Source organism: Mya arenaria, chromosome 14, assembly GCF_026914265.1.
Source record: "Mya arenaria isolate MELC-2E11 chromosome 14, ASM2691426v1".
NCBI lineage: Eukaryota > Metazoa > Mollusca > Bivalvia > Myida > Myidae > Mya > Mya arenaria.
This window is the reverse complement of record NC_069135.1, coordinates 2,655,010-2,672,337: the sequence shown is the minus strand read 5'-3', so window position 1 is coordinate 2,672,337 and position 17,328 is coordinate 2,655,010. Positions and strand designations below refer to the sequence as shown.

General features: G+C 38.4%; 2 protein-coding genes across 2 annotated transcripts in view; both read right to left on the bottom strand.

Moving 5' to 3' along the window:
• Nucleotides 1-12,702, bottom strand: part of LOC128217277 (inositol-pentakisphosphate 2-kinase-like) — a 34,321-nt gene extending 21,619 nt beyond the window's left edge. Inside the window, exons 1-6 of the mRNA XM_052924309.1 lie at nucleotides 12,588-12,702; nucleotides 12,238-12,306; nucleotides 9,365-9,463; nucleotides 9,101-9,167; nucleotides 8,500-8,642; nucleotides 3,982-4,077 (exon numbers count right to left, since the gene is read on the bottom strand). Coding sequence (XP_052780269.1) covers nucleotides 3,982-4,077; nucleotides 8,500-8,642; nucleotides 9,101-9,167; nucleotides 9,365-9,463; nucleotides 12,238-12,306; nucleotides 12,588-12,668 — 555 coding nt within the window. The 5' untranslated portion in view covers nucleotides 12,669-12,702. The remainder of the gene's footprint in view (nucleotides 1-3,981; nucleotides 4,078-8,499; nucleotides 8,643-9,100; nucleotides 9,168-9,364; nucleotides 9,464-12,237; nucleotides 12,307-12,587) is intronic.
• A 2,696-nt stretch (nucleotides 12,703-15,398) lies between these two features.
• Nucleotides 15,399-16,766, bottom strand: LOC128215830 (protein BTG2-like). Its single transcript, XM_052922439.1, has one exon. The coding sequence runs from the start codon at nucleotides 16,519-16,521 to the stop codon at nucleotides 16,000-16,002; it is 522 nt and encodes a 173-aa protein (XP_052778399.1). The 5' UTR covers nucleotides 16,522-16,766; the 3' UTR covers nucleotides 15,399-15,999.
• Nucleotides 16,767-17,328: the final 562 nt, after the last annotated feature.

Sequence of the window (17,328 nt, the reverse complement as noted above, 5' to 3'; positions counted from 1 at the left end):
TGGTCTTACCTGGTCACCAACACCTGTACATCAACAAACCCCTGGTCTAATCTGGCCACCAGCACCAGTACACCAGCTAACCCCTGGTCTTACCTGGCCACCAACACCAGTTAACCAACTAACCCCTGGTATTACCCTGCCACCAGTACGAGTACACCAGCTAACCCCTGGTATAACCTGGCCACCAACACCAGTAAACCAACTAACCCCTGGTATTACCCTGCCACCAACACCAGTACACCAACTAACCCCTGGTCTTACCTGGCCACCAACACCAGTTAACCAACTAACCCCTGGTATTACCCTGCCACCAGTACAAGTACACCAACTAACCCCTGGTCTTACCTGGCCACCAACACCAGTAAACCAACTAACCCCTGGTATTACCCTGCCACCAACACCAGTACACCAACTAACCCCTGGTATTACCCTGCCACCAACACCAGTAAACCAACTAACCCCTGGTATTACCCTGCCACCAGTACAAGTACACCAGCTAACCCCTGGTATAACCTGGCCACCAACACCAGTAAACCAACTAACCCCTGGTATTACCCTGCCACCAACACCAGTACACCAACTAACCCCTGGTCTTACCTGGCCACCAACTCCAGTTAACCAACTAACCCCTGGTATTACCCTGCCACCAGCACCAGTACACCAGCTAACCCCTGGTCTTACCTGGCCACCAACACCAGTTAACCAACTAACCCCTGGTATTACCCTGCCACCAGCACCAGTACACCAGCTAACCCCTGGTCTTACCTGGCCACCAACACCAGTTAACCAACTAACCCCTGGTATTACCCTGCCACCAGCACCAGTACACCAGCTAACCCCTGTCTAACCCGGCCACCAACACCTGTACACCAACAACCTCTCGTCCAAATTTTTCGAAACTTCTTTAGCTTAACAGGCTTAAGTAGCTTACTTCAATTAGACAAAACACATACTTTAATTTGATTATGGTAAATAAAATATGTTTTATTGTGATAACCCTAAAAGTAATTCCTATTTAATGTCTAATAACTATGAATGAAGTTTACAATATGCGAATTAAATATAAAAAAAATAGTGAGATTAGCTTAATACTGTTATAAGGGACAAAAAGTTTCGAGAAACTGGCACCTGGTTTACCCAGCCAGCAACACTAGTTAACCAACTAACCCACTGTCTAACCGGCCAGCAAGACCAGTACATTTACTAACCCCTGGTCTCACCCAGGCCAGCAATCCCAACTAACCCCCGGTCAAACCTGGCAAGATACAACTCTTATGTACCGTCATTCAGCTACTTAAAAGGCGTAGGCTTTAAATATCTGAAAGTTAAGGAGGTACATATATGGCTACTTCTAATAATTACACTGCAGGGGACTTGTTGCATAAACAATATTCCATAAGAAACCCACCAGGAGATTTTAACTTGAGAAGAAACATATGGTTGACGTGCTGTCTGTCATACAACATTTTCACTGATTAGATGAGAATAAAGATGAAGCAAAAACACTTAAGAGATGCAAAACACAATTCATTTTAACATACTCTCAAGTTTAAGTTTTCAGGGAAAGTTTCTTTTGTTCTTTCACATTATATTCATTTTTAATGAAGCAGTTATAATGTATAATGTTCATTTCATATCATCAATCCCTAGAAACCAAGGTTCAATCTCAGGATATTAATCTGATCTATTCACACTGTCAGGGCTAGGAGAGAATTCCAAGAATATGACAAAGGATAAAGCTATGAAACATTCCCGGAAATCAATACAGGCCTGTGAAATGTCAGTATTTGTTGCCAGTTTGTGTAACAATGTCTCTGGAATCGGTTGCTATGCAATTTAATTGTTTACAGCATTTAAAATACATCTCTCCCCATTTAGATTCATGTAAAAACAGAAACTGATATCATAAAAAGAAATTAATTTTAAGATGTTGTTTTGCTTGTAAAACTGAGGTTAAACACTGCACAAGTAAAACTTGATACCATATGAGCTTGTGGCATGTCTCCTCAGGTTTAGTGGGAATGTAATATGTTATGTACAAGTATAATGTCATTTTAAATGAACTTTGTCATTTTCAAGAGAGAATCATAACTTTATGTCAGTTTTGACCTAGTTTTCTTTGCTGAACAGAATCTGACTTGTGTATATAACCTTTGGGGTTGCACTCATGCAGATAAGTTGTAACAATATTTGCTTTGCAGCAAAACATTTGCCCTGAAATGCATCAATCAACAACGAAAGATTGTGCATTTGGCATTTGTCCAAAACAACTGTAAATGGATGCCATTTGGCAAAACACCAGTGAATGGATGCCAGTTGTCCAAAACACCAGTGAATGGATGCCATTTGGCAAAACACCAGTGAATGGATGCCAGTTGTCCAAAACACCAGTGAATGGATGCCAGTAGTCCAAAAACACCAGTGAATGGATGCCAGTTGTCCAAAACACCAGTGAATGGATGCCAGTTGTCCAAAACACCAGTGAATGGATGCCATTTGGCAAAACACCAGTGAATGGATGCCAGTTGTCCAAAACACCAGTGAATGGATGCCAGTTGTCCAAAACACCAGTGAATGGATGCCAGTTGTCCAAAAACACCAGTGAATGGATGCCAGTTGTCCAAAACACCAATGAATGGATGCCAGTAGTCCAAAAACACAAGTGAATGGTTGCCAGTTGTCCAAAACACCAGTGAATGGATGCACGTTGTCCAAAACACCAGTGAATGGTTGCCAGTTGTCCAAAACACCAGTGAATGGATGCCATTTGTCCAAAACACCAGTGAATGGATGCCAGTTGTCCAAAACACCAGTGAATGGATGCCAGTTGTCCAAAAACACCAGTGAATGGATGCCAGTTGTCCAAAACACCAGTGAATGGATGCCAGTTGTCCAAAAACACCAGTGAATGGATGTCAGTTGTCAGAATTGTCAGTGAATTGATGCCAGTTGTCCAAAACACCAGTGAATGGATGCCAGTTGTCAGAAACACCAGTGAATGAATGCCAGTTGTCAGAATTATCAGTGAATTGATGCCAGTTGTCCACAACACCAGTGAATAGATGCCAGTTGTCCAAAAACACCAGTGAATGGATGCCAGTTATCCAAAACACTAGTGAATGGATGCCAGTTGTATTAAACAATAGTAAATGGATACCAGTTGTCCAAAACACCAGTGAATGGATGCCAGTTGTACAAAACACCAGTGAATGGATGCCAGTTGTCCAAAACACCAGTGAATGGATGCCAGTTGTACTAAACAGTAGTGAATGGATGCCAGTGGTCCAAAACACCAGTGAATGGATGCCAGTTGTCAGAAACACCAGTGAATGAATGCCAGTTGTCAGAATCATCAGTGAATGGATGCCAGTTGTCCAAAACACCAGTGAATAGATGACAGTTGTCCAACACCAGTGAATTGATGTCAGTTGTGCAAAACACTAGCAAATGGATGCCAGTTGTTCATTTTACTAGGGAATATTAGTATGACAACTGCACATATGCCACAAAAAATTAAGTAATTTAAGTACACTCAATTACATGCATACAATTATAATGACAAAAGGAAGCACAGCTTTTCTTTCAAAAACATGCATACATAATAAATGCCAGAACTCCAGTGCAATCATCTTAAATACAGACCACAACCGGCCTTACTCTTGTCAGCAAACAGAGGATACATTGTTCAGGTGGTAGCTTTTCATTTACAATAATATGACAAGAAAATGCCATTTTGACAGATTATTATCCTCAAGTTGTACAGTACTGCAAGAACTGTTTGTTTCCAGTCAAACAATGTCTTCTAGAGGAAGATGCAGAATTTTCCAAAAAAGCGTATAGTCAGAAGAATGATTTAAAGTTTTTTTTAAATCATAACTGGCACAGGCAAAACTGGTGTCCAAAACACTAATTAATACAAATAATTCTTCATATAAGAAAGCAGTAAAAATAATTTCATTTCAGATAAATACAATTTCTTACCTTTAATCTTTGATGCATGCAAAACTTGCACACTTGAGATTTCTCCTCCGATGAAATGTTCAGGGAATCATGGCTGTGTTTAAATGCTTTCTTTGGCTGAAAAAGTAAGGAAGACATGTTGAATATAACAGAGAAACTATGACTGACTATAAAATATATACAATAACTAGCTAGCTTTAGTGAAGGGAAGACATGTTGAATATCACAGAGATGATATAACTGGCTATAACAGAGACACTATAGCTAGCTATAGTGAAGGGAAGACATGTGGAATATCACAGAATTGATATAACTGGCTATAACAGAGACACAATAGCTAGCTATAGTGAAGGGAAGACATGTTGAATATCACAGAGATGATATAACTGTCTATAACAGAGACACAATAGCTAGCTATAGTGAAGGGAAGACATGTGGAATATCACAGAATTGATATAACTGTCTATAACAGAGACACAATAGCTAGCTATAGTGAAGGGAAGACATGTGGAATATCACAGAATTGATATAACTGGCTATAACAGAGACACAATAGCTAGCTATAGTGAAGGGAAGACATGTTGAATATCACAGAGATGATATAACTGGCTATAACAGAGACACACTAGCTAGCTATAGTGAAGGGAAGACATGTTGAATATCACAGACATGATATTACTGGCTATAACAGAGACACTATAGCTAGCTATATTGAGGGGAAGACATGATGAATATCACAGAGATGATATAACTGGCTATAACAGAGACACTATAGCTAGCTATAGTGAAGGGAAGACATGTTGAATATCACAGAGATGATATAACTGTCTATAACAGAGACACTATAGCTAGCTATAGTGAAGGGAAGACATGTGGAATATCACAGAATTGATATAACTGGCTATAACAGAGACACTATCACTGGCTATTTAGAAGGGAAGACATTTTGAATATCACAGAGATGCTATAACAGAGGCACTATAACTGGCTATATAGAAGGGAAGGCACATTAAATATCACAGAGGCACTATAACTGGCTATGGAGAAGGAAAGGCACATTAAATATCACAGAGGCACTATAACTGGCTATATAGAAGGGAAGGCACATTAAATATCACAGAGGCACTATAACTGGCTATATAGAAGGGAAGGCACATTAAATATCACAGAGGCACTATAACTGGCTATACAGTAGGGAAGACATTTTGAATATCACAGAGATTCTACAATTGGCTACACAAATATGTTGGCAAAATATCGGAGGCCAACGAAGATAATACTAACTATTGATAACTTGACAAGCCATGTCCATGCCAGTAAGCTATAAGAAAGTGTGCAAGATTATTATGTAACACATTGACAGTTAGGCAAGTCAAAGAGAACATATTTACAAGTATGCATGTAGCCTTCATGTCTGGTGTCTATATAGGGCGAAACAGTTAATGTATGCTGATGTCGGATCAGAGAAATATTGTGACCATTAACAGCTTAATTAACTTTTAATGAGCTGTCAGCAATCTTACCGAGTAACCATACGCCGACAGTCACTGAAACGTAATACCTACCATCACATATGACCACAATGAAGGCTGACTAGCCTATTTATGTTCATTTAAGGAAATTGCCTGACTTTCCCTGTCATACGGGCTATGAAACAATAAATTTACTGTAGTTCGTAGCTAGGATTGGTAAATTAGCTTTTAAGCAGCCTTGAAGGGTTGGTTAGATTACTGGCAAAGGTTAATACATTCACCCTAGGGGTAGTAGTACAATCTTGATAGCATTTACATTTAACGAATGATTTCCTCCTTGTTTAATTTCCATTGCAGATTGTGTAATTCAAGTCATTTGAACATTCATTTAATAATTCAGAGTGATTCCTAGCCATTTAATGGCAAAAAGCACTTAACAAAGGATTCAAAGTTTCACAACAGATGTAAATTAATGTTAGATCCATATGTTTAAAACAATTAGTCATGGAAAGGCTTTCAATATTTCAGTTTGGAATCTTGGTCATTAAGAATTGTACATGTCTACCAAATGCCTCATTTTTTGTTGTTGAGTTCAATTAAGCTACAGACAGCTATTTCTTGCGGATACAGCTCAATATTATCACTAATACAATTATTGACCAAAGAACACCCAATACAAATATCCGAAGACGCTAATGAGGCTGAGTAGTGGTGAGGGTGTCCACTCTTCCAGGAGAATGATATAGGTATCCCCACCAGGGGAGTGGTGTATACGTAACTCTCACCCTCAAGGTTGTTGTTTCAATTCTCACCAGGGGAGTTGTCTAGGGTGGTGGGTTTGATCCCCACCAGGGGAGTTGTCTAGGGTGGTGGATTTGATCCCCACCAAGTGAGTTGTCTAGGGTGGTGGGTTTGATTCCCACCAAGGGAGTTGTCTAAGGTGGTGGGTTTGATCCCCACCAGAGGAGTGGTCTAGGGTGGTGGGTTTAATCCCCACCTTGGGAGTGGTCTAGGTGTACTCTCACCCTCAAGGTTGGGGTTAAAATCCCTGCTACGGGAGTGGTCTAGGGTGGACAGTTGAATCCCCACTAAGGGAGTGGTCTAGGGTGGACATTTGAATCCCCACTAGGGGACTGGTCTAGGGTGGACTGTTGAATCCCCACTAGGGGACTGGTCTAGGGTGGTGGGTTTGATCCCCACTAGGGGACTGGTCAAGGGTGGTTGGTTTGATCCCAACTAGGGGACTGATCTAGGGTGGTTGGTTTGATCCCCACTAGGGAACTAGTCTTGGGTGGTTGGTTTGATCCCCACAAGGGGAGTGGTCTATGGTGGTGGGATTGATCCCCACTAGGGGACTGGTCTAGGGTGGTTGGTTTGATCCCAAATAGGGGAATGGTCTATGGTGGTGGGATTGATCCCCACTAGGGGACTGGTCTAGGGTGGTTGGTTTGAATCTTGAATAGGGGGGGGGTCTTGGGTGGTGGGTTTAATCCCAACCACAGGAGTGGTCTAGCAGTACTCTCACCTTCAAGGTTGTGGTTTAAATCCCCATTAGTGGAGTGGTCTAGGGTGGGCGGTTAAATCCCAAATAGGGGCGTGGTCTAGGGTGGTTGGTTTGATCCCCACCAAGGGAGTGGTCTAGGGTGGGCAGTTCAATCCCCACTAGGGGAGTTGTCTAGGGTGGGTGGTTGAATCCCCACTAGGGGAGTGGGATAGGGTGGTTGGTTTGAATCCCCAGCAGGGGAGTGGTCTAGGGTGGTGAGTTTGATCCCCACCAGAGGAGTGGTACAGGGTGGTGGGTTTGATTCCCGCTAGTGGAGTGGTCTAGGGACGGTGGTTTGATCCCCACCAGGTGAGTGGTCTATGGTGGGTGGTTAAATCTTCACTAGGGGAGTGGTCTAGGGCGGTGGGTTTGATCCCCACCAGGTGAGTGGTCTATGGTGGGCAGTTGAATCCCGACTAGCGGAGTAGGGTGGTGGGTTTGATCCCCGCTAGTGGAGTGGTCTAGGGAGGGTGGTTTGATCCCCACTAGGTAAGTGGTCTATGGTGGGCGGTTGAATCCCGACTAGGGGAGTGTTCTAGGGTGGTGGGTTTGATCACCACCAGGGGTATAGGTGGGATCCTAACCCTGAAGATTGTGGTTTGAGTCCCACCCAGGGAGTGATAGGTGTACTCTCACCCTCAAGGTTATGGTTTAAATTCCCACCAGGGAAGTGGTCTTGGGTGGTGGGTTTAATCCCCACCATGGGAGTGGTCTAGGTGTACTCTCACCCTCAAGGTTGTGGTTTAAATCCCTGCTAGGGGAGTGGTCAAGTGTGGGCGGTTGAATCCCCACCTAGGAAGTGGTCTTTGGTGGTGGGTTTGATCCCCACCAGGGGAGTGGTATAGGAGTATTTTAACCCTCAAGGTTAACTGTTTGATTCCCCACCAAGGGGATGGTAAAGGTGGGTATCCTAAACCTCATGATTGCCGCTTGACACCCATCCAGGGTTGGTATAGGTGTACTCTCACCCTCAAGGTTGCAGTTTGATCCTCACCAGGGGAGTGGTATAGGTGTTCTCTCACATTCAAGGCACAGTGCAGTTTGATGCCTAACAGGAGTGAAGTGTGCATACCCTAACCCTCTAGGTTGCGGTTTGTTCCCCACCAGGGTGTGGTATAGGTGTATACTTTCACCATCAAGGTTGAGGTTTGATCCCCAAAAGTGGAGTGATATGTTGGGACCCCAACCCTCAAGGTAGTGGGTTTGATCTCCACCAGGGGAGTGGTATGACAAGTCCTCTCACCCTAGAGGTGGTAGGTATACTCTCAACCAGGGCGGTGATATAGGTGTGTTTTCTAAAACTAGAGTACCGGTAGGTGGTTTTCATCCCAAAAAGAGAAGTGGTTTAAGTGTTACTTTCACCTTCAAGATCGTGTTGTTATCAAATTTGACATTTGTTAAAAATGTACACAAGTACTGATTTCTACTTGAGTGCAGTGCTAAACGTTACCAGCTACACTGTAACAATCTAGCTTTATAAAGCCTTAATAGCAAGTTAATTGTTATAAACTTAGATGACCTTACTTTGATTTCCACACTGATAGTGGGTGTGGTGTTGTCCAGGTTCGTCCCACGACCTTGTACATAACACAAATCAGGCAGGACGAGGGCTGACAGCATATCAGGGTCTATTGTACTGTGTTCTACCTCCTTGCCTTTACGCTGGGCTGTACATTGAAAGGATTAAATCAACATACTGTATTTGTAGAGCATTACTCATATTTTACTTAACATAAAAGTAGTCCTTTTTAAATACCAGTACTCACAATTTAGTAACAAGGTTTTTCTTACAAACCACATTAACATTTATTCATCAGATTTTGTGTTTATAGGAAGAACTTGATACTCTCTTGAAACCTGTCATGATGTCGACTTAAAATGCAGCATTCAGCAAAGTTGACTTGCCTGTTTTGGCAGATTCAATGGAGTTTCTGTTTAAAAAGTGTTTTAAATTTTCCATGGTTGTAATTACTTTCCCAAACATTCGGCAATTAGTTGATTTTCCATGAACCCAGAAGAACTACTACACATATTTCATGTACATTTACTTTGATCAAAATTCTCCCTCCAGTTGCAAATTAAGAATGCATCAGATTCACAACACAAGAGAGCTGCAGTACTGTACCTGGTCTGGATTCCTGGATCTGGTTTTCTGCCTCCTCCAATATACCTCCATCCAACAGACGCAGCTCCTAAAATGTCATAGACCAAACACTTCAAAAATAATACTAACATTACCTAAGAAATATTACCTAAGAAATAGACATGTTTCAGGAGTGAGTACTCATGTGAATTTTGGCTTAATAATATCGGTTTGATGTTATAATCAAACAAACTAATTTTTTTGAAACAGTTGTTTAAAACTTGAACAGATCCACAAGGCACTTACAGGGAGGACGACAAATGAGGGTGAGAGAAGAGGCTGCATGACATTCTTCATGTAATCAACCACTAAACCCATTTCTGTATGAACCTTCTCAGCGGTGGTCTGAAATGAAAAAAAATAATGGCAGTACTAAATTTAGTCAACATTCAACAATAATAATTATATATAAGCTTTTAATTTAATTCATATCATAAATGATGCCTCAAGACAAAGTCATTTTATTTTTTTGATATACTGTGAAATCATTAATGTTCATGGGGCATTAATGTTCGTGGTTTTCGAGTGTTAGGTTATCCACGAATTCAAGATCCCAGGAAATATGGACCCTTGATTTACATTTTCAATTGCCATGTTATGTACATACTTTAGTTTATTCGTACCAGAGGCCGCAGTATACAGCATAAATATCTGTCTCGCTGTATATCTTACTATAATTGTTTTGTTAATATATATCTGCCTTTATCAAATTATAAACCAAATCATTTAAATGTGTTTTAATGAACCAAATGACAGAAGCACGTGCCTAAACGTGTGCTGTTCATGAAAATCTCAAGGTTTACAAGATGTGAGTGATGAGTGTCGGTTCTCTATTTTTTTCTTTAATGAAATAATAAATCCATTACATTGGAGGCTACTGAGCACCCAACGTGACAATGTACAAAACAACGCTTTCATTATACTTATTAAACAAAAATGTGTGAATAAATATTGAAATGATTTGATATGAAATAAGATGATATTCAAAAGTGATTGAATTGTGAACTTCACCTATCTTTTGGGATTATTTACTCAAATATACGGACCTTCTCTGTGTTTTAAAAGTTTGCAAAATTCTTAATTGGCATTAAATGGCTTCGCTTATCCGTATTTATGATCAGGGTACATCTTCTTTTAAGACCTTAATTTCCAATTAAATCTATAATTGACATGGGTATATGCACTAATTGGCATGTCGTACCAATTTAGCGAGTGTCATAAACCGAGTGACATAGAAGACGGAAATCACGGGCCAGCGCGTGGAGATAATGCAGACGATCTAGGACGATCGCAGTTTAATTATTTTTTTTCAAAAATGAAAATCCACGAATTCAAGTACCAACGAAATTGTAAATTTTCGGCAAACCACGAAAATTCATGCCAACGAATATAAATGATTTCACAGTACATGTATGTAAATGTGACTTTATACATTTAAATTATATATATTATTATATTAAATTATATACTGATTGATGAATCATTTAAGCATTTTTAAACAATCAGGCTGTTGACATTACGAGTCAAAATAAGTTGGGAAGAAAGCTGTGGTTGCAGTGAAATCATAATTCCTCAAGAAAATGATCTGGCAAAACCTTTAATTTAAAGAAATTTGAATATATACACTTTGAAAGATACCTTATTTGTTGCATTCCTTATTAACTATAATTTTATATGTAATAATTATGCACCAGTCAATTGTAACCATACCCCCCCACTCCCCCAGGTCAGGGTTATACCAGGGATAGTGGGGGGGAAATGGGCCATGTTTTTACCTCCCAGGTAGCCCGCAGTGCTAAGTGAATGTGGTGGTTTTGTTTTCGCGTCGATAATAGCGTGGGAAAGGGCCTAACCTAGGACGTCCCCGGAATGCGGGGGTATTCAGCTGGGATTTTACTAGTCCAAATAATTGTACGTTGACGGATTCGTTTTAGATTTATGATATGGCAAATCCGTCACGTACAAATTGTTTAGTATCAAAAGTGGGTAGTTGTTCCGATCAAGATTCCGGGTTAAAGCATATAGCGCCTATAAAATATCATAAAAACAAGAAATATTACCAGATAATGTTATTTTATATTAGTTCCGTACACAAAAAATAAATATCCAACTTATAAAAAATAAATATCCAACTTATAATTATGAGTTTGACGGCTTTTTTTCATTTCATTCTGTCAAAACATAACGATATATACATGAAGGGCACCTGCAAGGCTTTCAGGGCACAGTTTTAAATCGCTCGGAACATTTCGGCCATGGCCGAGTTGTTACGATTGTATCGAGTTGTTCCCCTTCGCATAATTGTTGTCTGTGTCAGTCAATTTTCGTTTTATTGGAAAGGTAAACAACTTGTTTTAATGCATTAAATGCTTGTTTAGTGCAAAATAACATTTCACTTACATGGTAAAATATGAATATAACTCTTTATGATCAATTTCAACCATAAAATACTTCACTTAAAACAATTTCAATATTTTTAAAACACCCCCGTTTTTTGCACATTCCCGTTTAGACGTTAGGGATTGGAAGAATCCCGTATAACACATCTACTATTTTAGACTAGGATTTTACCAGCAGTTTGTCCCCGCAGGATGGAGATTTTACCTGGGATTGGCTGGACCGAAAGTCAAAGACCCCGCTATTCCCTGGACCTGAGGGGACCATGGTTACAATTGACTGGAAATTACTATGTCAGAAGGTCCAAATTGCATGATGCAGCTCTTACTAATTACACAATTTAGTACATATGATACAACTAGAAAACCACATTTGTGTTCATTTAATATAAAATGATTTTAACTAAATTACTAGACAAGCATTGTCTTTTTATCCATTTTAGATTATTATTTTCAAGAAATTCCGGTATGAATGACCACTTATTTAATATCTTCTATTTTATCAGTGTTGGAAGTTGAACAGCAGATATTATGTCTTAATAGTAACAGTATTGTATCATTATATATAGTTTATTATTAATTTACAGTTTACTCAACTGAACCATACCCTGTAACCCATATATATTAAGTGATTAATTATAATATTTCACTTGCATAGTTTTCTGTTTATTAATAAACAAGTCATTTTCTGTTTATTATTTTGCTTAAACATGATTGTGCTACCTTCCCAGTCTTGCAGAGATGACCTTTCCCCCAGTGAGTTGACTTTGCCAGTCGAAACACCATTTTCTCCTGCAACATTCAACTTAATATGCAGATACATTTATGTGACCATGTTTCAATAACACATGAACAACACAAAGAAACACTTACACGGTAACAAAACTTAAAAAATCATAAATATGTTAAAATGATGCCTCTTTTTCTTGGATCCTGGAGACTCAGTTCAGTGAGTCATGTCACTGATGAGGATGGACTAAAATATTCAAACGTTAACAAGCGATTAACTGGATACTACCTGCCAAAGAGTATCTTTGTGTCCTTATAATGAACTTTTTTTATTATCTACTGACCTGCGTGTTCGTGAGCACTAGAAAAGCGTTTCCTTCTCCCCGAAATTTCCATTTTCCAGAATCAGCCATGTTTTGTTCCATTTAATTTTGTATCTCCGAAAGAAGAGTATTCGATTCACAGGGGCATAACTGCGTCAATATAAGAACGTAGTCTTGTGCTACGTGATTTTTTACTCATTTTACATTTTAAAGTGTACTTATTACAATAAGTGGCTGAAACATGATTAAAAATGGAAATTGTTCATGCAAAAGTGTTTACAACTACACTCAAATGATTGAAATTACGGACGGAACGTGGCACGTGCATTTAAACTTATTGAACCTTATAATACAAGATTACTTTTTTAGTAATTCATATTATGAATGTCATAATGGAAGATAGCAGTTTTAATTGTCTCGAGCAGGAATAATATGTCCATCTCCTCTTCTAAGTAAAGTTTCTCATAATGATGAAGTTCCATTGAATTCTAACAAGTAGTTGCTGGACAGAAATTGACATCAAGCACAACATGTTATTTGGACCCATCATAAATTTAATACTCCCAAATATAATAAAAAGGGTCATATCTCCGTGAAAATCATCAAACAGTGCCTGCTGATTATATCTCTAAAGAATTCAAAACAGTCTCATTGAATTCAAGCTGGAAGTTGAAGAGAATTAGCTCACAGACCAATAATGGCTGGACTGGTCCTATATCTACCTTTCTGTTAATTTGAAATGGATTAGCGACCCATATTGGGCCTAGCTGAACACCAAGACCTTTTCCTATGTGCTGCAGGACAGATTGATGTGAATGCCTATTTTTGAGGTCGACCCCTACCATTATGCATAGATATTTGTGTATAATTATACATTCACATTGATCCAGCATACAGGCAGCTTCTGTGTGAACTAGCAAGGGACCATCAAGACTACGCCAAGGTCTCAGCAACTTGTGGACTGGTCAGTGAGGCTGGACCATGGTTTAACAGAAGTTTGAGGATAGGTGGACAATTAAGGGCCTTAGTTGTACTCTTGGAAATACCTTAACTCATATTATGTATACTCGGACAGATAAATCAGAAATATATATAACCATTGACAAAATCAGTATAATAGTATACTGTATAATTAAGTCCCAACCTTAAAATGTAAGAAGTGTTCTGATCCATCAAATTGCATATTTTGTCAGTATTCATGCATTTCTAGGTCTGATTTGTGTCGGTGTATAATTATTTTTTTCCAGGAGTGACATTTAGGCCTGAATCTCTCACCTATTCGCAAACCACTGTGAACAGTTTGAGCTTGAACCAATGTTACCTGTTATGCGTTGATATAATTTCATGTTGTTTTTAACATTGGCATATCTGTGTAATGATATAATCATAGACGTGCATGGTCAAATCAACAATCCTTGTTCCAGTTCATATACATGTCTCACATGAATCTAGTTTGCTTGCCTCTGTTCTTGATGCTAGACTACAATTATGTACCCCTAAGATTGTTGAAATATTTTTAAAAGCATAGTTTACCATGTATGTTTAAATCAATTACAGGGTAAGACTTGATATGAATGAGATATTGACTTATTCCTCAGTTGAACAAAGGCCATAATTTGCATGTATAAGAACATGCATGAATTACCTTATTTGCATTTTTTTAAGCCTGTTGACTGAAATGCTGTGTAAGTTTCAATTAAACACAGGAAGTGAGATATGAACTTAATGGTAATTATACAGGCATCATAATTTGCATTAAAACATGCAAGAGTGATAAAACCTACTTCAATGAAGGTGGTACATGAATGTTTTATGTTCAGTTTTTAGTTTCTATCAAACACAAAAGTGGAAGTGTGACTTAATTGAATGCAAAACTTTTATAAAAACAAGAGTCATGATTTGCATTATAATTTATATGGAAAATAGTGTTGTCTACCAGCAGGTGTCTTGATTTTCCAGTTTGTTTGATCAAGTTTCTTCTAGTGGTTAGTGAGTTATGAGTACTTGCAGCAAAACTTAAAATAGACTGGTCAACCTTGTTTCGAGTATCATTCTTATGCTTCAGTGGGTAACTGAGTTTTGTTCTTGATAGTAATTTGCATCTGTTGATTCAAAACAAATTTTTAAGTAGACACAAAATCAGCTTTAGACATCCCGAAGTCCCGTGTGTTGTTACTTGTTTACTACCAGATTGCTGTGACGACCATTTTCTGATTCTGTAGGCTTTATAATCTGTACCATGTTCCAACACTAAGTCATAATGCAGTCAGGAAAATGAACTCATGCTGGGCTGGTATTCATAAAACATCTTTAGTCATTTCCGAACTAAAGTCAATTTAAAAAAATCATGACAAATTTAAAGAAAAGATTTGGTGTTTTTATCAAAAACTTCAGTGTATTTTACAATATTAGCAAATGAAAATACGGCAAGACCTACATTTTAAAGCACAATTAAATCAGGAATTAAAACTTCAGTTAGAAAATGAAAATGTTTTATGAATTTGAGCTAAGGTCTTACAAATCATTCTTACACGAGTTTGGCATTACTAACCAGCCATTCATTTACTTTGCTTAGGTCATTACAAATAAGACAAATGGTTTGAAGACAGCAAACATGTTTATCCGATTTTGTCGCTGTATACCTTTAAGTCTGTTAATAGCTAACTATTTTTGGCAAATATTGCATTGAATTCTATTTTCAGCAAGAAGAATGTCTGTTAGCAAAATACGTAAACCATCACACAAACTGGATTTTCATTTTAAGAATTATATCCAAATTATACCTCACTCAATAGTTTGTACAAAATGGCTTTAAGAAACCACAAAACAACATAAATATTCATTTTTTAATATTTTTAATCTTTATTTTGCACATTTTATATATTAAAATAATTGTTATTTGCACCACGGAAGAGATTTTATACAAAGATCCCCAAACTTTGGTCAAATACACATATCATTCTATACATACATATTAAATACTAAATCCTAGTCGAGATCAGGATGGGTATATTGTTATATGAAAGACAATAAGTCTATATGCGCTTGGCGCATCAATTAAAACACAGTCATATGATACAAATGGTCATCCTGAGCATCAACAGGCCAAGAAAATGTTGAAATGTAAGGTTTGTGTGCTAATATGTAAAACTCCAAACATAGTAGGAATCACATATGGCAATAAAGATTAAAAACATAATTGCTGTCACAAGTAAAAGTAATCATGTACTATTAACACATTGCCCGTAAGGATTTATCACAATACAACAGCACTACATCCAACTGAACCTAACATAATCACAATAATACATGATTTAAGACTAAAATTTATTAAAAATGGCAATATCATAGTCCGTAAAGCATGAGCGGAATCCACATCAATGAGAAATGTTTTGCCCTGAATTGAGAGTTAGAAGTCATCCCTGGAAACAGGCTAGCTTGACACAAAGCCAGCAAACTGCTTATAGTGGAGGGATTCCGAGGCAAGACTGGGCAAAGCATTCATGAATTGGTCCTTGCACGACATAAGGGTACTGCTTAAGTTCTTGTTGCTATGGTGAATGGGGGAGAGATCACTAGTTGCTAGTTGAGATGAAGTGTTTTCTGACTGGAAGAGAATGCCCACACTGCCATCCTCACCGATTCTGAAGGAAACGTCCCTAGGATCCACCCAGATGGTGAGTTCTCGTGGGAATGTTGACTCCAAAAATGCACAATTAAGTCCACAAGTTTCTCCAGCTTGGAGAATAAGGGGGTCCATATTGTGGTTCAATCGAATACATCTGTAGCCACTCCCTTTCATGGGATTTTGCGGAAACCAATGTCCCTGGAATCGAGCGCTCAACAAGTTCCTCAAAATTGTATTAAACTCGTTTCGTTGCTTTTCGTTTACATTATCTCTTGAGCGTAAGATGTTTGTAAGAAAGTCCACAGCACTTTTGATTTCGTCCTTCATACCTATTTAGAAGTTTCAATTTTTCGTTTTACGATTTTTTTTTAGGCAAACACGTCCCTCGAAATGTTACCACTTTTTCCTGTAATTCAGCTTTAATTTCTTTGTTTCGTTTCAAGCATTTAGTGGTATGATACGATTCTCAATGCTCTCACACTTTTCTATCACTTTTGCCACCGTTCTTCGCTAAAATATTGCTGCTGTCTTTGTTCGTCGTCTCCCGAAAAATGGCGTCCTTCTCTCCTAGCAAATCAATATTATTTACGTCAGGTAGTCACGCTGAATGAATTGACCAATGAAAGCGGTTTACTTCTGACAACGTCACATATTAATTATTCCATATTTGGGAGTACTAAAAATAGATAATGACTTGTAAACAAAAATACGCGCAAGTTGTAGGTCGGGATTTGTGTATTGTGCGTCATGAAAATACCGTAGTTACTGCTATAGAAGTACATGCGTATCTTGACATTTAACAGAATTCAGTACTTTGCTCAATTATCGCTCTCATTAAATGATTCAATAGTCCACCCAAATTAAATATCTGGATTGCCTGCGTTAAAGAAGATAGACCAGTACATTTACAGTGATGGTATTTATATGGCAAACATAAACAATCAAGAAGTAATGGTCCGTGGAAATACTCATTAAATGAAGTGAAATGAAACTAATCGATTCTCGCTAAATTATGCTTGTAGATCAGATTCAAATACCCTATATATAAATGAATTTGTGCCCTGTTTCAAAGGAGAAAAGAAGATAAGTAGAAAAACAATTAACGTTACTGTACAGTAACTATACATTCTCTGA